The sequence below is a fragment of the Trachymyrmex cornetzi genome, unplaced genomic scaffold (genome assembly GCF_001594075.2).
Source record: "Trachymyrmex cornetzi isolate Tcor2-1 unplaced genomic scaffold, Tcor1.1 scaffold321, whole genome shotgun sequence".
NCBI lineage: Eukaryota > Metazoa > Arthropoda > Insecta > Hymenoptera > Formicidae > Trachymyrmex > Trachymyrmex cornetzi.
The window spans coordinates 943,984-969,091 of record NW_017297908.1 but is presented as its reverse complement, the minus strand read 5'-3'; the positions used below and the strand labels follow the sequence as shown (position 1 = coordinate 969,091).

At 31.0% G+C, this 25,108-nt stretch overlaps 2 protein-coding genes across 2 annotated transcripts; one reads left to right on the top strand and one right to left on the bottom strand.

The window, feature by feature from the left end:
- The first annotated feature begins 469 nt into the window (after window positions 1–469).
- Window positions 470–16,807, top strand: LOC108762826 (mitochondrial folate transporter/carrier). Its single transcript, XM_018510017.1, has 6 exons — window positions 470–980; window positions 11,046–11,199; window positions 11,660–11,912; window positions 12,024–12,137; window positions 12,899–13,044; window positions 16,381–16,807. Exons 1-6 carry the CDS (start codon window positions 827–829, stop codon window positions 16,553–16,555), a joined length of 996 nt encoding a protein of 331 aa, XP_018365519.1. The 5' UTR covers window positions 470–826; the 3' UTR covers window positions 16,556–16,807.
- A 1,197-nt stretch (window positions 16,808–18,004) lies between these two features.
- LOC108762791 (uncharacterized) lies at window positions 18,005–20,333 on the bottom strand. The gene is given in 6 exon segments (XM_083287365.1): window positions 18,005–18,198; window positions 18,485–18,592; window positions 18,706–18,893; window positions 19,338–19,473; window positions 20,208–20,255; window positions 20,257–20,333. Coding segments are annotated over 6 exon segments (678 nt in total). The 3' UTR covers window positions 18,005–18,077.
- Window positions 20,334–25,108: the final 4,775 nt, after the last annotated feature.

Sequence of the window (25,108 nt, the reverse complement as noted above, 5' to 3'; positions counted from 1 at the left end):
AATTATACATAGTTTTATATAATTTTATATAATTATAAAATATTTATATATATATAAAATATATTTTTTCCCGGGGGAGAGCTGTTTTCTCTGCTGAACGCAGACATTATCAATCATCTAGAGGCTGTATTGGATTTCCATACTATTTATTTTGAATTATTTAAAGAAGGCATCGATAATATTGTATAAAACAATTGTACAATAATATTGAACGTCTACGAGCCGCTTTAGGTATTGAAAATCCCGCGTACGCGCACTCAGCTCACTCAGCTGAGAGCTTTATCTGTTCTCTTCAGCTGAATTTCTTGCACTATTCAGTCTTCCTCCTTTTCTCTCCAATGTGAAAAGAAAAGGAGGAAGAATGAACAGTACAAGAAATTCAGCCGAAGAGAACAGACCTACTAGTATTAGCGCGTGCGCGATAGATTCGCCTTCCCGTCCCGCTCCCCTTCTCCATCCGCTCGCGGAGCGGCGAGCGGCCGAGCGCCGTTTCGGCCGTTCGCATTGGCCCAGTATGGCGGCGTTCGGCGTGCGTGGTAGAGTGTAGCTGAACGGTGTTGCATAATTGACGGTAACCAGCTGTGATCGCGGGGGCGAGCGAGCGAGCGAGCGAGCGAAAGGAGAAAGCGCGAGAGAGGCGGGTAATTTCGGCGACGAGTGACGCTACGACAGCTCGACGACAGTGCCTCCCGCGGACCAAGAGATATGTCGCAGAGTGGAGGCTCGCGTTGCTAGCGCTGGCAAGAATGCGGAATCGGGCATCGCCAATCACGGATCGGTAACGAACGGTGAGGAGCGGCGGCACGGCGATAGCGTACCGCTCAAAATGACGGCGATCAAGGGCAGCGGCACGCCGGGCGCCCCCCGCCAGAACGTCCTGAGTAATTTCAAGTACGAGTACTTTGTCGCGGGCATCTCGGGCGGCGTCGTCTCGACCCTGATGCTGCACCCGCTGGACCTAATCAAGATCCGATTTGCAGGTAAGTGTGAGTGAGTCACGCGCCGCTGCCCCGCAGCCCGCTTCGTGCATGCGCGAGGGCGCTCGAGAAAATGGCGGCTGTCACATTGCGGCAGCACGTGGTGCCTTCCGCCTTCCGCGTCGATGAGCGTTATCGAGCGGGCAGCATCCTCGGTCAAGTTCTTTTCTTTTTTTTTTCTCTCCTTCGAGCCTCTGAAGCAAATCAGGGGGAAGGAAACGTGGGATTATAGTTGTTATTGTCGCGTATCGTACGGACAAATGGCTGACGCAATATTCACCCTGTTTACCAGTTTATCGCCGCTCGATTGTGTTCGCTCGTGTATTTTTGAGGAAAGAAAGATTGAGAGAGAAGTCATAAGAATCTTGTTTTAAATCTCTATTACTCCGAGTGTAGAAAGTTATTCAGTCATTTAGTTTTTTTGAGCGAAAAGTAGTTACTTAGTTTTTTATTTATTTTAAACGGAAGATATGAAAGTAAAAGATATCGAACGGCGAAGCTAATAGATGTTATCTTTTTAAGTTTTCTAAAGTTTTAATTGTTAAACTATTCAGGTTATCGCTGGGCAAATTGTTAGAAAGCAGTTTTGCAGATTTTAAGATGGTTTTTTTTAAATTTGTTTTAAAGATTGATTTAGCTTCATTTTCTGTGTATTTAATATTTTTAGTGTTTTACATTATTATTTATTATAAAACTTACGTACATTTTTTTTTTATAAAAAGAGTGTTACAATAATCATATATAAACGTTATATTATAAATATTTGCTATAAAACGTATATGCATAAAATTGTTTAACTTTATTAAAATATTTCGAAATTATCTTAAAGTTTTAATTAAAACATTATTTCGTGCACGATATAGATAGGATACTGAGATACAAAACAACAATATAAAGCGATTTAAAACATAAAAGAATATTCGAGAATATTTTTTTAATGACGAAATATTTAATGATAATAATGTAGTAGATTTAATTTGATTATAGTGTCTCAAGGAAAACTGAATGATTTAATTTTTGGCTACCCTTTTTGAATTCCGGAACACCGCACAGGTGTGATAACCAATTGCCTCTTGTGCACGTATAAAAATTGGCACGCTTCCGAATTATTGCACTTACATTGTATTTAAAATAGCATTTCAACATCTTGCTCAGGATACAATGTATGCTTTGCAAACTCGAGACTGCGTATTGAAAAATTCGAAATTTAATTTTTATAATGTTCATTTCTTGTAATGTATGATACATTTAATGTATCGTTTAATGTATTTTGCCTAAATACGTTTTTATAATGTATTCTTGAGCGTTTTAATTTTAACTTGAACATTTTGTATCTTTTTGGTATATCACATATGGCACTATGTATACTCTGAAATCATACACAAAAGTAGCTAGGTACCTACTTATATTTAGATACGTTGCAAAGTGACCGTATTTGTACGTAATGGTAAGATATTTCGCGCAAAGAATACATGTATAGCGAGTGTACTGAAAATAGAGCTACTTTACATCACTGCTTGAGCTGTATAAGCTACACTGCACCGTAAATTCCACGTACGGCTATGCAACGCCGAACGAAAAGATCGATAACACGAAAGTTAAACAATAACGTGAAGCATGCTTAGTTCTTTCACAATCCTTTTAAATCTTAATCTTTTGATAATCTCTCTGGATAAATTAATTACGCGTTAATAAATATTAAGTTACATTGTTAAGTTATAACTGATAAAATCTTCTGACAAATTGAAGTATAAGATATTGGTCTGCTCTTAGAGAAAAGATTAAATGTTAAAAAAGAAGATTAGAATAAAACAAAATAAATTAACTCATTTTTAAGCTATTCGAGAAAGCTAATTTTGTTTATTATTTAATATTTGTTTATTAATTACTTCAATATTCCAAAGAAATTGAACGGAATTATTCTTATAAAACATTCTATACACATTATTTATCAACTTACGACTGGACTTTATTCCACGCGAATAAAGTCCATAAGTTTCTTCGTTAGAGACAAATCAAAACGTTATTCAATGTTCATGAAATATTGCAACAGACAGACAGCGAACTTTTGTCGAGGGTGGCGATTGTAAAATCTAAACGGTCGTAGAACTCTTATCGTGTCGCTAAAAAATCTAGCGTAGAAAGCTTAATATTATGCTACTTTCTTACCACAATATCTGTTCGTGTCATATAAATATTTTTCGACATTCCTTTTTTTTCCAATATTTTCATAGTAAATTTCTTTCTAAAGAAGTAACGCGACGATAGTTGCACGTTTCTTGTTAATACAATCAAATGTTTTTTTATCAATTTTTCTTTGCGCTGGATAAAAAAATAAAAGTCATAAAAACTTTTACTTTTTGTCTCGCGCAAATAAAGGGAAATATGGTGAAAAATTCTCGATCGTAAAGACCATGGTATACAGAAAAATGTAAGGCAGTAAAGCCTGATCTACAATGCGTTCTTTCCTTTCTGTTGTCATTTATTTTTTTACTTTTTGTAATGATCATGTTTTTTAACTTTTTTGAAGTTTATCTTTTATATCGGGCGATAGAAAACAAAAATAGGATAAAGAAGTAAAAAGGCAAAAAATAAAAATAGTAAAAGGTAAAAAAAACGGAGAGCACATTGTAGATCGAGCTTTAGGATTCAGATAATCTTGCATTATAGCTGCGATTATATGCATAAAGAAAATTATCCAATCGTATTTTTATTACAAGAACGCATGTTACATTCAAAATTGCGATTAAATAATTTGCTTTATTCATACATTTATGCAAGTTTGTTTGAATAGATTCTAAGCGAATCAACTAATCACGGTAGAGAACGTAAGATAACGTAACAAATCCCCAAAATATTGATTTACTTATTGCTAATATCTTGCTATGCTTATATTTTTGTCTGCATCGTATCTTTAAATGTTCATCATTCCTTGAATATTCGATATCAGTACACGATCACTAGAAACAAGACGCTCTAATGTCTCTTCTACATTTTAAGAAGAGATACGTAAAGAATAGAAATTGCGTTCAACGCATTTTCTCAAGATGCTTGTGCAAGTATTTTATTTCTGGTGATTCACCTAGTTTATTATCATTGCTGTTTACTATTGCCGGAAGTCAATATTATGTATAACATTTCACTGATAATGAATGTTATTTTGCACACTCTGAATACAATAGTGATGTGAGATCACGAGCATTTCGGTTATCACCAACGTTATACTAGCTATCGTGCTCGACATGATAATTAACGGCAAGATTTAGATTAGATAGCCTTTAGAAATTAACATATTTGTTAGAGATTTGCTTTTTCGGAAGTAATACATCTCGTAGCAGTCTAATGTTCTGACAGTTAATATTCGTGCATTAAGGCACAGTTTCACAACTCACGGTTAACTTTTAATTGAGGTTCAACTTATTTCTCATCTCTTTTCAATTCTGGCATTAGAAACAGATGAGGAATAAATTAAGCCTCGGTTAAGAGTTAATCGTGAGTTGTGAAACTGGGCCTAAGACTCGAATTTTTCGAATTGATTATATTTGTCCACGCATATAGTAAAAATGTTCTAAAACACTATTCTTTGTGATAATTCTGCGTGAAACAATGAAGATTATACTATTTTATTTTGCATAATTGTTCGAATTTCTTGGTATCTCAGTTCTTTAGTTTCCTGGCTACTTCGAATTAAACCGGATATCCTTGTAATATCATGTTACTCAGATAATTATATATTTCAGGTACTTTTTAGTATTAAAATACTGATAGCACTGCTCTTTACGTGAGAAGATTCTTGGTACCAAATAATTACAAAGGAAGACACTTCAAAAATTAGTAGCTATATACTCATAATTTAAAAATCTGTTGTTTCAATTTGCCTGCAATTATATTATTATATGTCTTGAGTGTTACAATAAATTAATAAATATTCCTTATACTATATTTTTGGTCAAATTTTCTTGACGAGATTATTATACATTGAGTTCACGTATTTTTTAAATATTGTTTGAACTTGTTTACTGTTATGTTTTTTATGTATCTTAGGTATTTAATTACGATAAATTAAAAAAACATTTTTCATACAATTTCTGGTCGGAATTATATCAATGAGATGATTATATATACTGAGCTCAGCTGTTTTGAATAAAGGTTTTACTTCGAAAATGTAACAAAGAAGCGCAGCTATTTATAAGCTCTGTTAGTCTGTTCGCGTGAATTATGAAATATAGTAGAATGAAAATATTACAGTATTTACGTTAGTATAAAGTAAAACATTAGCTGAAGTAACGATCGAGTTTATGTTAGTTGATTCATTGTAAAGGTCGAATATTGTTTGACAAATACTCTGATGATAAAATACGTTTTTGTTTGAAAATGATTATCTTAATGCAACATGCCTTATCGCTTTCGTGAAAGCAGACAACTGATACGAACGTTCATATGCAATACACAAAGAAACTCGATCGATGTGAATAAATAGATGATAATGATCTAAGTTCGCACTATTGGAAGTTTCGATCTTGTGTCGGATTTCCAGATGAGATCCATTGAAAAAAAATTAACGAGATTGTTTGAATTTTGATATTTTTTGATATACTAACTGGTTTATTCAGAGTATGGAATTTTTATTGTAGAAGCTCGTGTTAAAATCATCTGGAGAAAGCTTGCTTATGTATCAAACCATTTTAGATGAGCTTATGTATCAGACCATTTTAATTCGTGTTAAAATTCAGGATAGAATCCTATTTTTAATTTTGCACGTGTATTAATACATATACACGTGTAGTCTCATATATTTAATATGATCCTGAGTCAAAGTTTTTTGTATCTATTACAGAACATAAAATCGCTTTTTAAATGATTTATAATCTGTATCAGAATTTAAGATTAATTGTGTTTATAATTTTATACGTAATAAGAAAAATTTTGAAAAATTTAAACTATACATATAAAAAAAATATATATATATATATACATATATATGTATCTGTACATATCAACATTCGCAGACGATGTGGGGATTTGAAGATCCAAACGATTAGATCGTGATTCAGAATTATCTGCGGATGGTTAAAATACACATATGTATTAAAACATATACGAAAATTGTAAATGGAATTTTATGTTGTAATGCAAATTGTAGTTAGTGTAAAATAGGCCTAAAATTATATAAATTGGATTATAGATTTAGGAGTAGATTTAGGATCAAAGGCAACAGTCGAAAATGGAATTATACAAAATACAGTGTAAAGAAAACTAGACAATTTTGAAAGATCTCCAGTTTGCCAAAGCAGACTCTCTAAAGAGTTCTCTAAGGACTAGTAAAAACAATTCTTAAGTGAAAACGTCCCTATTCTTTCTAACGGTTTTTCTTTTTTGTTCTTCCTTCTATCTTTACTGAGGCTGCTTTTGAAAGATTTTCGTTTATCAAAGTGGATAAGATAAATTTCCTAAGTTTTCCAAAAGTATAATTCTCAAGTAAAAAGGTTCTTCTTTTCTTCTTTTTAAAGAATATTTGCCCTTACTAAACAAAGTACCATGGATTAATTTTAATTTGCAAAGATTGTAACATCGTTAGAAAAATTTCGGTCTCATATATCGGACATGTCGAATTTCCGAATGATATCCGATAAACGGCAAGCTGTTTATCTACATTCATCACGTGCTCTCAATAAAGAAGTCGAGTTAATACGGTGATACTGTGTATATCATGTATTTAACCTCGTAAAATGTATTTCACTCTAATCGTATGTGATGATGACCGACATGGTGATTATGTAATTGTCATGTTTTCGCGTTTAGTAATACAATGACCGTTGTTTTATGTTACTGTCATTACATTTGTTTTAAAAAACATGTATCAGGGATATTAGATAATTATTGGTGTCGTGTTATAAAAATGCAGAAGCTTTAAAAGTTATTTTGTTGAAAATAAATATATACTTAAAAGGGAAATTTTTGTATTAATAAATTTTTATATTAATTATGTTATAGAATCATAAATTATAAATAAATTAATATAAATTTCCATCAATATACTTTAATATTGACAGAAATTTATCGCAAACTAAAAATAAACGATTGTATTTCAGTTTAAATAAATTAATTTTGATTATTACTCTTTTTTTTTTATAAGAATTAAGTTTATAATTCTTCATTAACGATACAGTTTCTAAAGATATACATAAATGTTTTTTTACTATTTACTGATATTACACGAAAGATACAACTTATTTTATCATCTATTATTTCCACGTTATGTCGTTATCAATACGTCCTGTTCTTTTAGTTCTGATAAATATTGATTATATTACGTAATCATAATTTCTGCAACGAATATACAAATTTTTTTAATAAGAATTCGATAAAGTTATTATGAAATATCTTGTATTAGTTTTAATCATAAATTGTAATTTTGTTTTTTGCGACAAGATGAATGAGCCTTTGTTGTATGTCGTCATAAATTATTTCTACAGTTCCAAGTGTAATATGTAATTGATTTAATTTAATGGTACTGTATTACATTAGAAATCGATATATTGTTTAACTTGATTTATTTATTATTATATTTAACATAAATGTAATAGAATGGTAAATTTAACATATAATATTCAATATATTACGTCAAATTAAATTATATAATAATATGTAATATATACATACATATAATAATATACAATATATATAAAATTAAAAAATTATTGTTTGAGCAAATGTATGTTTATGTTTACGAATCATCATTCTGTATTTTGAAAAATTTATTCTTTTGTCTTGAATTGTCTAGTAACTAAAACTTTGGAATTTGTCCAACGTTTAGACCCGATTTCAAGATCATAAGATTAGCTTTAATCTCGGTTCAATTCTTTATTTTTTTCTAAATTAAGAATTTTAAGAAAAGATAATTCTAAGAATTAGAAAAAGATATATATATAAACGGTAAGTTAAACTAAGATTATAGTTAATTTGATATTGGTGTGAACAGTAATATCTTATCTTTATTATAATTCTCATTAGGTAGTTGTTGTTTAATCACAAGTAAACTTTATTACACGAGTTTGCAAAAAATGAAAATAGTTTTGTTAATAGGATTTGACGTTACCGAAAATTTTCGTTTTAGTGTTAGTCGTTTTCATCTGCAGTTACTATATGTCGAACCAAATAAATTGCTGTTTTGAATAACAATTTCATGTATTCGATGCAAATACAATTAGCTATTCTGCTTGCTTGTTTGAAAAGGTATAATTAATTTTCGTATACAAGTTGATTTATTGATATCGGATCAATAAATGGCATTCCAAGTTCAGCTGCTTTAAACTTTAAAGATCTTGCTGATAACTTCTTGATTGTTTACCTTGAATTGGCGAAATTAACAATAAGTGAAGGAAACTAAGCAGGAAAGTTCCTCATGTTTATAAAGATTTTTTTCAATTAATTCATCATAGTTGGACAAAGATGGAAATATACGCGTTGAACGTTAAATACTTTTCTAGGTAGAAGTGAATAGGATTTATTGCAAGAAACACCTGTGTGATGTATCCATTTCTTGCAATAAATCCTATACATCACACGTGTGCGTGTGTGTCGTATTTTAAACGGAATATTCATTGGCCGTCGACCAAGCACCAAGCCACGAGAATTCCACGAGTTGCGTCAGTGACACGTGACGTTCGTTATTGAATCGTTTCATCACGTAGTCGACCGAATCATTGAAAGTACTCGAAAGTCACTCCGAAATTTTGTGTTTACGAATTCATAAGCGTATATAGTTGCGAAATATTAGTTTTACGAATACGCAGATCAATATTTTTTTTGCAGATGTATACAAGTTTCAAAATATGTATATAAATATACATATATAAAATATTAATTTATAAATCTAGACTACAACAGAACAATTCTTTCAAATTCTATAGCTTGTATAATTAATGAAGACTCGTAAAATCATTGAATACTATTTGTGCAACTAGTATTACAAGCATAACTAGTATTACAAGCAAGAAAATGCGTATTTAGAAAAAAAAAACGTAAAAGGAAAATAATATAAAATAGATATATACAAACATAATATAAAATAAAATAAATAATATATAAAATAATATGATTCCTACTCTCTGTTTCTCTATCATAGAAGAGATTGTAAAATTGATTGGCTCTTTTCTCAAAATTCTTTTTATACAAGGTGTTTGGAAAGTAATAATAAATCTTTCGCATAGGGGCAGAATGGACTAAACTGAGAAGAAAAGTTCTCTACCATTTTAGCAATAGTTAATAAGATATTAATTGCTAAAAATTGTCGAAAATTGGTCTTTAATAATTTTTTACTCAAATACTATTAACTTTATAGAAAAACTACAAGAGATAAAAATTGTTTATTTTTTCTCATAGAACTCTAAAAATTTTTTCAGAATTTTTTATTAACTTTTTAGGATTGCATTTTCTTGTTTTTACCAACATGAGAAAATACGATATTACAAGATTCTAAAAAAATTCTCAGAACTTTATAAGAAGAAAATAAACAATTTTTGTCTCTTACAATTTTTCTGTAAGGGGACTTTTCTTCTCAGTTTAGTCCGTTTTGTCCCTATGCGAAAGATTTATCATTACTTTCCAAACACCCTGTATAAAGCAAAAGTTATACGTATGAATGTGAAAGCGAAACATTTTTCGCGCTTCATCTACTTGAATAATAGATTTATTATTTTTTTGATTCTGATTACATTAGTTTCACATGAATTCCATTTCAAAATTATTATAGTTGTTAAAAAAATTTAATTAATCTAACATTGAGAATTGGCAAATTATGAAAAAGACAGTTCTTGTGGCTTTAAATAATCTCTAAATTTTTATTGAGGAAAAATTGATTTTAAATTAATGCAGAAATTCGTGGAGAAAATCTCATGAGCTCGTTTGATCAGTCAGAAGTATATCGATATAAAATCGCAATGAAGATAGCCTTTGTAGCTGTGTGAAATCACAGTCATCCACAAAAGCGAAAGTAAATTGTAAAGCAAGTCAGAGAGAAACGAAATACAATCATCATCTGCAGATATGTCATTTCTTTTTGATCTGCCAATCTGATATTGTCAGGTGATATTATTTCATCTATTATTTTTCATTGAACTTGGCATAAGATGCTCTCGGCATAAATATTTATTTTATGATTTGATATAAAATTATTTTATATATCTGTTTATTTCTCTTTCCATCTTCGAAAGGAATAATATGTTTATGGGAGTAATGTATATTTACGAAATTTTAAAATTATCGGGCAAGTGAGAGTGGTCCTGCAGTAATCGTTTATGTAATCCTTTTATATTTTCTAACTGCTTACATGATGTCTCGTACGAGCAGTTAGAAAATACACGGTATTACAAAAGGATTACACAAACGATTACTGCGGGACCACTCTCACTTGTCCGATAATTTTAAAATTTGATATTTTAATACTGAGAGTCAGAGGCATATCAATATTAATATATTTACGTTTTTATATTCTATTTTACATCTTAAAAATTATAAATATTAAATTTTATATTATATTAGCGCTTTCTTTTATATTATGTTTTTTTTTATTATCGATAACATAAAATGTACAGAATTAAATTGTAAATAAATATCCATTTTGTTACTATATGTGTCTTTGAGACGAATATACATATTTAAGAAGGAAACTTCTCAGTAAGAGAGTAAGAAGTATCGCAAGGTGATAACGCTGCCTTTTCACAACGACGCGATATGAAAACTAACTTTACAATGTTTACAGCGATAAAGAGTGTCTATATGTATATACGCATGTAATGGGATATATAAATGAACGTATTCGAGCATAAAAATGATGGGTTTGCTCTAACACGAGACGATGCATTATCGGCAATAATTTGATAGCGAGGGCAGGCAAGATACGAAGAAAACACTATAATTATAAATAATAGTTACGGCACAGAAATTTGTTTCAATAAAACATTATGTGTTTTGATAATGATATCGTACGATACGATTTTTACAAGAATGTAAAACAAATCCAAACTGCTGAGATTTACTTGAATTTTTGTTATCTTTTGATTATAGTGAATGATGGTCAAACAACTGCAGCACCGCGATACCACGGTCTCAGAAATGCCATCGTTCAGATCGTTAAAACCGAGGGTGTGCGTGGACTCTACAGGGGTGTAACACCAAATGTTCTAGGATCGGGCAGTTCGTGGGGTTTCTACTTTTTCTTGTAAGTAGTGATCACTGATTGCTAGTATTCTAGATTGGTCTTGAAATTCAAGTAATTAATCTCTGCCGGTAATATTTTAAGCACAGTCGATTTTTTTATTGTGTGTGAATTCTGGTAGATAAATTTAAATCTGTAAATAATAAGTATAAAACACAATCCAACTTTTATGATAAGTAAAAATTTGTTAGACCTTTTATAGGTATATGTAAAAATGTTTTCAGATTTTTATACTGTCCAAAGCAATGTAAAAATTTCCATTAAGCTTTTAGGATCCACATTGTGGATGAAAAATTTACATTAGCGATGGAGGATTAAATAATTAGGTCAATGTGAAAAATTAATCTTGTAATTGCAATAAAAATCTCAATTCAAAATCCTTCAATAATGTTATTTATGTACTGTAGTCTTTTAAAAAATTTTTTTTGTATGTACTCTTAAATATTTACGAATTGATTTGCAGCTACAACACGATAAAAACCTCGATCCAAGGTGGCAATTCGAAGAAACCTCTCGGACCATCCATGCATATGTTCGCTGCCGCTGATGCCGGAGTGCTTACATTGCTCATGACCAATCCGATCTGGGTGGTAAAGACACGGCTGTGCTTACAATATGCTGATGATGTGAAAATAGCGGAGTCCAAGAAATATCGTGGCATGGTTGATGCTTTAAAGAAGATTTACAAGACGGAGGGTATTAGAGGCTTATATAAGGCAAGTAAATTTTCCTCATCAAACTTTCGAATTATATAACTGTATTCTAAATAAAATGAGAATTATTTGCGGCTTACGTGATTATAAAGAAAATATTCTGTATTATTGCAGGGTTTAGTTCCTGGATTGTTTGGTGTTTCACACGGTGCAATACAATTCATGGCGTACGAAGAGATGAAGAATAAATACTATAACTACCTGAATGTACCGATCGATACGAAATTGGTAAATTGACTATATTTTTATTGAGATTTTTATGATTGAGAAAAAATAGACTAAAATGAATCTAATTGCGCGTATTAATTCTTAATTAGCGATGTTTTGTTTGTTGATCTGTATTTTTTTTTGCATAAATCGAACTAATCATCGAATTGTTTTTCCGGATTATAAACGCAATTAAACTACTTTAGCAATCGCGAATTAAATTGACAAGCAATTTTAATAATTTGATGCTCAATCAGACATACTATAAAGATGTTAATATGTTGAAAAACTATTAATAAAGGAGGGTATGTAAAAATGACCAAACACCTTTAAAACCTATGCAATTGTCATTTTGGAATCCGTACATTCATAAAAAATACTTATTTATCCAGGAAAGTTTGGGAAACCTTCCAAAAATAATAAAATAAATCGTTTAAACGCTCCGCAAACGTCTTAAGTTGTGTTAACATTTTATTAACGGGATTGCGCATCAATGTCTTATAAGTCTCAGTATCATATATTTGCAAGTATATATATAGTATATATAGTAATTTAAGATTGAATTATTTAAGCATTGAAGATCCAGCTTCGACTGTTAATAGGCATCTAATTTTTAGTATTGATTGTGTTCTCACATATGCGGTCTAAAAAATAAAGATTCTTAATATTGTTTACATAAAAAGTATTTTAATTTCTAATTGGATTTTTTAAGAAATGCTTATAAATAAAATAATATTTAAAAAATAATAAAAATGAGAAATATTTCTATTATATGATTGCAGAGTACAACCGAATACATCGTCTTCGCGGCGATGTCGAAGCTGATCGCTGCAGCGTCGACATACCCTTATCAAGTAGTGAGAGCACGACTTCAGGATCATCATCACGATTATCGGGGTACCTGGCATTGCATTCAATGCACATGGAGGTCAGAAGGGATTAGGGGTTTCTATAAAGGCTTATCACCATACCTTTTACATGTTACACCAAACATATGTCTGATTATTCTTATTTACGAGCATTTTACTAACGGTAGTTAATTTACATTGATATCTTATTGTTGCAAAAGTAAGGAAACTTTTTAGGCAATTTTTTTTTAATCTTATTCATCTAGTGCGTATATCTCCTGATTTACTAAAACTTATGATGAAAATTCATTTCTGAGGTTTGATACGCAGAATACGTGTATGATCTTTCAATGATGTGAGGCCGTAGTACTCAATTTTTTTTTCTTTAAATATAGGTGGATGCTATATGCGTTACGTATCATTCAAATAGATTACAGTACAGAATTATTTTTGCTTTTTGAGAAAGTCTTTTACTTTTTACGAAATTATTTTTATCTGAAGTATTTTTGGAAAATTCGGAGAATGATCGAAATGATTATTAGCAATTTTTATCCTATTCTGTTGTAGATGATATGTAGGTAATATATAATTTTTTTTTCTGACATTCATAAAGTGAGTGCAGATATTTTCTATTATTTGTATTTCTATTAATTTATATTAGGTTTGTAGAATCATACGGTGATAAAAGGAATCACTCGATGTGGAAAAATAATTGATTTTACTATTGCCGTTTTAACTTCTCGCATAAATTAAAATGCGACGATTAAAAACTGAGAAATAGATCTTGAAATGGCAATTTGTGGCACGTATAGTATGTAGAATGTGTGTTTTATTTATTCAAACACTCATCCTGTCTTATCCAAGTACTCTGAGAGACTGCTATAATGTAAAATGAATAACATTATTTCTCGACGTGACAAATGTGTTTAATTTATACCGGAATTTGTGGTTGGTTAACATATATATAAGGATAGTTTTGTTATAACGAAAATGTATTTTAAATGAAATATCTTCTCATTATACAAAGTACACCATCACAAATGAACGTATGAATATGATCATCTTTTCTTTGCTGAGGTGTATAGATATCTGAGTGTCAACTAAACTGGATTTAGTTGAACAAACCTAGATAGATGTGCTTGGTTGCGCGTACGGTGATGCGAAAGGAAACGAGGAGAGTAATACATCTTATACTATTATAGTATAAGATACTTAATGCTCGAATGCAAGAGCTATAAGAAAAAATATATCCGATTCACGTCGACAGACGGTGTAATCTTGGATAGTTAAATTAATAACCAAATATTTACGTAACTATACGAATAACACACACGATATGCTTATTATCTGTGTAACTTTCGAACAATTTTTGACGCATAATGTGTATGAATCACATGTGTAACTTGATAATTTCCGTGTCTTCGCTTGACAAGTTTCAGTGCGGACTAGACATCGCTTAATTTAGCGATTTATCTTTTTAAGTTTTAAGACTCCTGAGTAGTCGCCGCGGCCATGTTGAAATTGTGACGTCAGAAGCGAGGAATGTTAATTTATGTTACGTGCCATTTGTGAGTAAAGAATAAATCTAAATGACGAGATCGTTTTAAAATATTTGTAAAAATCGACGAAAACTGTTCTTTCCTCCCTTGACAGTAAATGGTCGTAAAAGGCACGTAAAGTGAGCCTATACTCGAGCAGAAACATAGGTTTGATAGCTGTTGAAACAAGTGAAAAATACGTTTCTTCATATAAAATTCCAAGATAATTTTAGTTTTCGTCGATAATTACGACTTTGATAAGTACGAGATAAGTCACATTTTTACAATTAAGTATATAACGAAATGGTATGCAACACAAATTTCGTCGTCAAAACGTCATTTTTCCACGCCTATAAATTCAACTATTTATCATGATGAGGCGCTGTAACACACATACACTGAGAAAAAAATACTGTTGATTCAATTAAAGTCTATATTACGGGCTGTCACTAACATAAGTTAGATTAATTCATGTATATTTTTATTGACATAAAGGCATAAATTATTATTTCAATAATCAAGGCCTTTATGTTAACGAAAACATACATGAATTAATTACTTATGTTAGTGACAGCCTGTAATATAGACTTTAATTGAATCAATAGCATTTTTTTCTCAGTGTACGAATACGAGCCCATGTACATGTGTTCGCTTTCGGTGCGCTGAAAGGAAAGTACATGTATGTACATGGGCTCGTGCTTGTGTGTGTAACTACCGGTTTTGCCAAGCCGCCGTCCGATTCTGTGTCGCCATCGTCAACGCAGAGTAGTTCCTATTACAGGAACCTTAACGTAGAGTTTTTGACTGAGCACTCAGGAGCCTTAAGAAATATAGTAAATTCGCTACATTTTACCTTCTTCCTTTTTTTTGTTTTATGAAGTGACTCTATTCCTCTGTAGCCAATACTTTACCTCATTTTAAGTGAAGTATATAGAGTCCATAATAGACCAATTTTGCAAGGATCGTAGAGTCTGGCACTCGGAACATATGATCGATAGCAATAAGTTTTCTCACTGCAATCTGTAAATAGTAGGACAAATTTATTTATATTCATTTTCTTTAGCCGTTAATCTAGCTCGAATCTGTTTCTTTGGAGGAAAGAGAGTCATGGGATCGAAAGCGAAGGAGTATACTTAAAACAATATTGTGACGATATTAATAAACACACGCACACATATCGAAAAGTGTTTGTTATTAAATTAATTATTAACTATTTCATATTATTCAACTTATGTTATTCAATTTTTACCTAATTTGATATCTTCTTTTTTTTCTAATTAATATCTTATTTACAGCGCAAAGGACAGAAGAATGTCATCATCATTTAATTACGAATTAACTAATTTAGATATATATTTTTAGATATATTTTGCATTAAAATTTTTATGGTCTTATGCTTAGAATAAATAGCATGTAGAAAGGTATTGTGATTGAATAATTATCGAGTATGTTGCGATTTGTTTATTAAGCCACCAGCAGTACGATTTTTGAACGTATTACATATGGATATGTCGGATATACATATATTGTGTCTGAATTAATTAAATTTGAATTTTTAACTAAAGAATGAAATGAGAAGAATAATTCGATTTTACTGCTTCGAATTTATACGCGTTTAATCGTTTGTTTATTTAAATTACAGATTTTATGGTTGACATTGATAGAAAATAGATATTATTTCTAATGATTCATGATTTAAAACTCTTAAAGCGACGAAAGAGAGTAATAGTGTTCTTCAATTGAATTTTTATAATAAATTTGATGTAGCGTCAAGAATCGTACGCGGGTTAAATTTAATAACGCTTCAAAACTCTTCGCGTTTTTAGTCTGTTGTAAAGCAAAGTAAAACAAAGGCGTATTGCTGGTGGTTCGTTACAGGTATGAGAGTTGGCGTGGCTTTTACAAGGGTTTAAGCGTTAACCTCGCCAGAGTGACCCCGGCTACAGTTATCACGTTTGTGGTCTACGAAAATATGCTTCATTATCTGCAATCCAGGCGTGCCACCGTGGAACAAGCGATCACTGTACCTGCGATTAGCAGACTGAAGGAGTAAGGTAAAACCAGGGGATCTCTCGGAGCTTTACCAAAATACACGTGTAATCCGGAGCTGTTCGGAGTCGTATGAATACATATAGTCGTCTGACACATGTGGAAACCAGTGATTTGTAATTACAATAAAATTCCATTGTGAAGAAAAGACTCGAGATACAAGCCTCAGAAAACAAAGATTTAAATTTCTCGCTAATATTCGAAGAGACTGAAGTTGACTTACGAAAGGTTTGCAAGCATTAGAAATAATAATTTTAAGAAAGTTCATTACTTGTTTATTTAATATTTTTATCGGATAGGATAGATAATAAGTGTGTCTCATAACGACTTTAAATCTTGTATAGATAATTTTTAAATATCTTTCTGAATGTTACATTTCATTTTGTATTCATTATAATTATTTTAATCTTATATTGATTTTTTAAAAGAACATCCTAGACAGAAAAGTTTTGATAGATTAGAAGATTTCTAATGTTATAGTGACCTGTGTAAATCATTCTCGGATTAAAACAAGAGTTGAGTAATGGAAAATACAAATGATAGTTTTCGAGTGCTTGTTTGAAATGTACCAATGATAGAGATTTTTCGCATTGTTTGCATCGATTGCATTTTTATTTTTCATGCATAATTTAATTTACAACAGTTTTCGAAAGACAATAGTATTTATAGATTATGTTTCTTTCGTGTTATAATTACCAATTCTTTAATTACAGAGAAAGATAAGATTTAATGATATATATATAATAATGCATGTTTTCGACGAACATTTAATGATATTGTATATAACAATGCATGTCTTCGACGATAAAGACATGTGTTATTAGAAAGCAAATTATTTAAAATTTTATATTTTTATATCATATCTTTCTCTTTTTCCTGTACGTTAGGTAGGGGTATTTAAAAAATACATTTAGATTTCGTATTGACATATCTAATTGCAATTATGTTATTATGATTGTTATTAGTTTTCTAATGTTGTCTGTTTTATATAAATTAAAAAGGTTTCACGTTCAGTTTGATTAAACATAGAATAAAACGTAAAAATTTAATTCCATTATTTATTATGATATTTTTATATTAAAATATCGATAAATATTATTTTTTATTAATAAGTTTGATGTTGCAGTAGATATATATATCTAGGTTGAGATAAAAAAGAGCTTTAAGAAATATAAATATATATGTATGTAATGAATAAATTTAAGAACAAATTTAAAACGCAAGCACAAGGCTAACAAGTTGCGAAGAAAACGAATTGAAACATTTACACACAATTCCTGTGATCTTTATTATTTATTTGTTCCAAATAAATTTACACAATTTCTTTTATCAATTACTTATATTGTTAAACCTCGCTAAAATCCTATCGACATTATTTAATATAACAGATATATAAATATCTATGTATCTGATAAAATTTACAATGATTTTTAGTATATAATCTTTTGATAAATTATATGAGTTACTGAACTTTTCCGATATTCTCGATACAATATAATTATACAGAATTATTCATTTAGTGCTGACTAATAGCTTGCTAGATCTAAAAGATTCACGGGACATCTTTCGTAGCGCTGATTACAGTGCTGCTCGCTTTCGGCTTCGATAATTTCATCCGGAAGATCTTCACTCATCGACATAGAGGGTCTGTAATAAAGAAATACTCTCAAATGTAATAATTCTTATATTACTGGTTTTATCATTCAGATAAATGATTACATGAACGCCTGCCGGATGAACATTGATTGAAAATAAAAATTCATCAGATGAGCTAATCGAAATCCAATTTTTTAAATTCCCATTCTCTTATTTATTGCTGCTATTATAAATTATTAACTTATATAATATGTTATTATGTATAATATTATAGTATGTTGTTGTTTTAATTTTTTACTCGATATAATTTCAAACAGTTTTTCTTATTCATACTTACGTGAATATAATTCGAAGAATGTCACCAAGCACGCCGTTTTCGTTTAAGGAGTATTTTCCAGCTTCGCAGATTGTTCTCAATAAACAATCCAGTCCAGGATAGCCGAAGCTGTTATAAAATACATATGGAATTTTTTAAATTTTATTTGCAAAGTTATATTTTAGGCAAAATTTTGCAGAATTATGAAATGAAGAATAATTAATAAGGTAGCTCTATTTTACTTGTCTATTTTGTTTGTGAAAACTTTGTATACTAATTGGCGACTAAGACTTCGTTTTGCATAATAAGTTCCCTCGTAGAAGTAACTCGAATTTAATTCGAATGGTAATGGATAATTTGCTTCGAAATAAAATGACACCGCTACAGATTTGTCGGGAATATCTAAGGGAATTCCCAGTGCGAAGAATATCTGCAAACCAAATAAAAATCTTTAAAATTTCTGAAGTCCTATTTAAAAAAATTAGAAGATTAATAGATTACGATTAGTCATCGATAGTACGATAGTAGAATGAATGCAATTATGATTAGTCTTCAATAACGATTTTAAAATATCGAAATATGTTAATATAAATTTACAAAACGAAAAACATCTACAAATTTTACAGAGGTTGCCAAAAGTTGCAAACTACATTTAAGGTCTCGTCATATTTTTTTGCAATAGATAAAAATCTCTCAATATTTTTGAATAGAAATTGCCATTATATCAAATCAAATATTTATTTTGAGTTTTTCTTAATTTTACTTGCAGATCACACTTTACTTGAAGTGCAAATGATTAATATTGAGTTAACAGACTGCTTGCATAGTCTAAGACGCATTAGTAGATGAAAAATGAATGATTGATCCACTATACCCCTGTATTGCTACCCTCGGGAAATCCGATAGATCGTATATGCTTCGATATACCGTGTGTAATATTTCTCACTCCTGATACATGTGTTGACTTCATAAAGTACCATATCGAGAGAACCAGCATCATAACATAATTCCTGAAATATTTCAAAACTTAACGAAAATTTCATCACGTATTTAGTCATCGGTTTGAACATTTCGTACTTAACATTTTTAATTTTTAGAAATAAAAAATCAATTTGGTTATACATATATGTATAAAGAGATTATTAATAATTTCATTTTATCTCTTTTTAATTGATTTATAATATTTTTCTCTCTTTGTCTCTCGGTTATTTACTTATTTCTTATGTTTATTCGTTTAAATAATTATTTAACTTTTAATCAATGATCTTGATTTTAATTACATGTATTTATATAGCTTTTATTACTAACGAATTCTTACTAACGAGAAATGATCGGAGGGAAAAAGCTGTGCAACACTTAAATTTATTTTATAAAATAAATAACGTATTCTGTAAAATAAATAGTTTCAATGTTTAGATACTGGAATGATATTTTCCGAGTTTCATCGAGCGCACTCGCGATACCTCGGATATTGTTCATTCGGAACTCGCGGGACGATCAATGTATTGATAAAAAAAAGGGAATACACGTCGGTGTCTGTTCATTTCTTTAGTTTACGAGCTGTTTTAATTTTGCGATCGCTTCATTGGTTTTCGCGCGCAAGCAAATATCGAGTAATTCGATCGTTTCGTATTCTATCGTTAGGTATACTTTTAACCATGTATCTTTTAACTTTGTGATAGTACTTTTTTTTTAATTTTTAACACTGTTACGTAGAGTTATAATTTCGGTGTCGAATACTCACTTCCTCATTTCTAACGTACATCTGGACTGTGAATCTTGCACAAGGTTTGTGGAAGTTCGCACACAGTTTAAGCATATGCGAAAAAAAAATTATGTTCGTTTGCACAAGGTTAATAATTGTAATCATTATCAAGTAACAGCTTCTCGTCTCGTTATGCACATTTTGGTGCTAATGGAGTAAGGTGTATGATTTAAATTTTTGCGAATTATACTTAGCGCTATCGACGAACTCGCTCATTTATTTATTCAATTTGTTCAATATGAACGTTTTTAATATTTATCCATGTTATTTACATGTACGTTTTTAATTCTGTTTTTATATTTTAATATTTAAACTTACTAATTTTATTTAAAATTAGAAATTATTGACGTATCAATTATTAAAATCATAATATTTTTAAATTATTGTACGTATCAATTATTAAAATTATAATATTTTTAAATTATTAAAATTATTAAATTAAATTATTAAATAATTAAAATTAAATTATCAAAATTATTAACATCACAAAGCGAAACATTATATTCGCCGTGCTTCTCTCAAATATTTCTTGTTTGATAGAAACTATAGTTGCCAAAATACCATTCCAAATCGATATTAATATAAAATACAGATTTATACACGAAAGTTTAGATTCATTTTTTGCATCTTTATTTCATCTATTGATTCTTCGATTCAACTTCTCAATTTTTATCGCAGTCTGTTTAAATTTCAAACATTTGTTAAATATTCGGTAATTAAGTATATCTTGAAAACTAATTAAAGAAAAATCGGTTTATAATTAAATATAAAATAATATTTCGTTTCTCAAATTTTTTTATTACTCAAAATTAAATTTTTTAAGTATTCTTAATTCTACAGCGTACTTTAAAAAATTACCAAGAACATCTGAGTATTTTTATTATATAGGTTCAGGAATTAATACAATAAAAGTCGTATTTGCGGGAAGTTACACTCAATCTGAGACACCCCGTGTATACCGAACATGATATCAGTTGGCTTCAGTCGTTCAGATGGCGAAATGAGATTATGGTCCACGGGATGCATTAATCTCGCGATCAGTATGCGTCTAGCACTAATTGAATTAATAATGGAATTGCAGGTCGGCTTTCTGCCTTGTTTGGTACATTCCTGATTCAATGGCGAAACTCGTAATTATTCCGCAGGACTTTACGTAGCGGACCGACCGCCGGACACGGGCCTGGATGCCGCAGAACAATGCTCAGGCACCACCTTTCGCCAGTGTGGTGGTCCCCAACTGGAATATATCCCGGCACGAAGTTTCGCACACTAAATACATTATTGATTAGCGCACCATGAATTTCGTAGTCTCCGCCGCACCTTGCGGCCCGAGCACTCGTGGCATTCGGTTGCAGTCATTTTTGGGTCACGAAGTGCACCTCTACTTGCATTGTGTGTGCATATATATATATATATGCGATTGTCATCGTACACTCTGCTTTTCGAGAATGTTACTCCCTTCCGAGCCGCGTCCATTGTCTCATTCTCTTTCTTGTACTTTAAAAAGTATCGGTGTGGATTTATCATGTGCTATGTAATTCTCGTTGTGTTGGTGTTTAATATTAATAACATCGTATAATGTGGATTTAACATTACGAGTTTTAAATTCACACTATTTTGGTATTAATATTAACATCAATACGGTGAGAATTATATAGATACCGCATGACGTTAAATCCACATCAATATTTTTTAGAATGTACGTTTCTTTCGAATTTACATTTACATCTACATGTGATTATTCCATTGATATTCGATATATCTGTATTGTGCACCATACGCTTGAAAATACTATAATAGAATACTATAATAGAAATGAATGATAAAAAAAAACGTGATACGTAGCGAGTTTTATGTTTGATTTTAGATTTTATTATTTTTTTTTATAGGATTCCTTATAATATACACATTTTATTAACTCTTTTTATTATCTATTCCGAAACTCTCTCTCTCTCTCTCTCTCTCTCTCTCTCTCTCTCTCTCAAGTAATATTATTTTTTAAATTACCAATTGATGCGAACTGTCGCTTTCTCGCTTCATTCATCGTTAGCGAGAAATCTCTGCTAGTTGGTGTTCGACGAGGAATTACGTTTGGCAATTCACCTTTGATATTTTTCTCAAAAAATTTTTTAAGTAGTCGAAAATTTTCTAAGTCCCACGTTGAAAAATTTTTTGAGAGTTCCAATAGTTCTGATTATCGTTTTCGGCAGTTCTCGACGAGCTCTATCGAAAAGTATCAGGTGACAAAGCGATTGGACCAACGATATTCAAGATACGGGAAATTAAAGAAGTGATGTGTGATCAAAAATTGTTTTTTTTTTAATTTTCTTATTTATCAAAATTGTTTTTTATGTGTCAGGAACTCTAGGTATTCACTAAACAAAGGTATTGAGCCGCTCAGAACTATTCGATCTCGAATTTCGCTGAGAAGTTAGCACCCCATTTTTTAAAAATTATTAAAAAATTGTTATTAACTAAATCTCGCATTAAAAAATACAGAGAACTCTTCGTCTCGTTAAAAGGAAGCAGGAACTCTAATCAGAACTATTGTATTTAAAAATTGATTTTTCAAAAGTTTTTAATATTTTTTGGATTTTTCAAAATTTTTTTTTATGCATCAGGAACTCTAGGTATTCACTAAATAAAGCTATTGAGCCGCTCAGAACTATTCGATCTCGAATTTCGATAAGAAGTTAGCACCCCATTTTTTAAAAATTATTTAAAAATAGTTATTAAGCGGAGAGAACTTTTGTTATAAATTATAGAGAACTCTTCGTCTGGACAAAAGGAAACGGGAACTCTAATCAGAACTATGGAATTTCAATATTGGGGTGTTAACTTAACATACGCATTTTCCGCGAGGCCGCGGAATGCGAGACGCGGCCTCCTCATGTGTACAATGAGAAAAAAGGGAACAATGGTGCGGGGTGAACGGCACTATTGTCGTCGTGCGATCGTAAAAAAGCGATTGCAGCAGGTCAACAGTGCGAGAAATTCGAAAAATGCAGGGCGAAGCTGTGTAAACGATGCAAGAGTACCGATACATAAAGTTAGCGCTTTGGTCTGTGTCAATTTTTTTCTGCTATTTGCACGCAATTTATAAGAATCAGAGATTGAGATTTTACGGATATTACGGTTCTTTCGAAGAAAGAATTTATAAAATAATTGACAAGGAATAAATTTATAAACGAATTTACCTATTTACTATAAATTCATTTCTTGTCAATTATTTTATAGGTATCGGTATCAGATAACAATCGTTCTACTTTTTCCATGTAGTTATTCCGATCTAATACCACGGCGACGTTGCAGCTAAAATACATATAATATCATGCACATGTTTAAATTGTTATTGCGATTATAGTTTTAGATGACCTGGAAGAGATGGCAATTCAGCGTTTACCTTGTGAATTAAAGTTTTATTTTATATACATGTAGATGGTATTATTTTAACTGCCACGTCACCGTGGTATTAGATCGGAATGACTACATGGAAAAAATGGAACGATTGTTATCTGATAATATTTATAAAATAATTGACAAACATCCTACAAAAAACTTACTGGTGAGTTGCGGTCCCTTTTAGTTACATGAAAGAAAAATTTATTGACGAATTTACTTACAAAAGATTACTAAACACTGACATGACTATTCTAGATCATATATGGTCTTCCACAGGTTCATAAAATTAATGTTCCTCTAAGAATAATTGTATCTTCAATTAATAGCCCGCTGTATAAACTTGATCTTTATTTACGTTACTTAATTATTAAATATTAATCGTTAATTATTAATAATTACCAGCTTGTTTTGACTCGTAGCCCTTTATTTGAATGTTATATAAATAAGATTGCAATGTAATCGTCGAATGTAATCATCCAAGGCCGGCTGCAAGGATTATGCAAGTCCAAGTGAACAAGATTTTATTCCTCGGATCAGACTGCGGGGGTGAATGTTAGCTCAGGGGGTTGTTCGCCCTGCGGTGTGTAGATGGCGGCTCCTGGTCGGTATCCGGGATCCTCAGCCCCGCCCATGTGATTTAAACCACGACCTTTCCAGCGTCGATTCATGCTCACACCAGACTGAATAGATTCGACGAGGTGGTCTCGAGATTCTCCAGGGTGATTGACTGAACGGTGATGGATATTCGTATCTATTACGCGGATCCATGTCTGCATCATCACAAAACTTATCTTGTTTCGATAACGGTGTATGGTTCGAATTACATACCAAGAAAGGGATTGTCATGAAAATATTTAACGTAGCAACGTGTACCGACTTTTTACATTATTATGAAAATTAATGTTATTGCGAGAAAGTAAATTTTTATATTAAATCAATGAAAAAGAAAATCATAAAAAAATAGTAAAATAGATAGGATGTTTCTACTTCCTTTTAATAAAGTAAGTGACACAATACTAATAATAGTAAAAAATAATATTTTTTAGAATGATTTATTATTACTTTACTGAAGTAGTATAAGATATATCGATTATCTAAATAGGATTGTACGAACATATTGTTAAGATATTGTACGTAATTAATAATTTATTAATTTGTCTGAACAATAGAAAGTATTGTACATAATTCAATTAATCAGAGTTATTGTGGGTCAACAGTTAGACCAATTCAGCAAATCGCAACGCAAATAGATAATGGAGCTATGATTTCGAGTATTTAGAGGCATAGTTTGCGATATTCGCCAACCTCGTTTCGGGAATATATGTATGTATACAATACCCAGTGTACTGGAGCACCGGCACACGACCACAGACCGGCGCGACACGACGCGACGTAACGCGGGTGAAAAGTTCAACAGACAGATTTGCATCGGAATTACATCGCATAAAAGCCGCGCCCTAGAGCTCGGACCCGGCGCT

Bases quoted from the DNA above. Each gene is read 5' to 3' on its own strand.
- LOC108762826 (XM_018510017.1), top strand. From the start codon at position 827: ATGACGGCGATCAAGGGCAGCGGCACGCCGGGCGCCCCCCGCCAGAAC. The intron at 12,138-12,898 runs GTAAATTGACTA...ATATGATTGCAG, and splicing joins TACCGATCGATACGAAATTG to AGTACAACCGAATACATCGT. The intron at 13,045-16,380 runs GTCAGAAGGGAT...GGTTCGTTACAG, and splicing joins TGCATTCAATGCACATGGAG to GTATGAGAGTTGGCGTGGCT.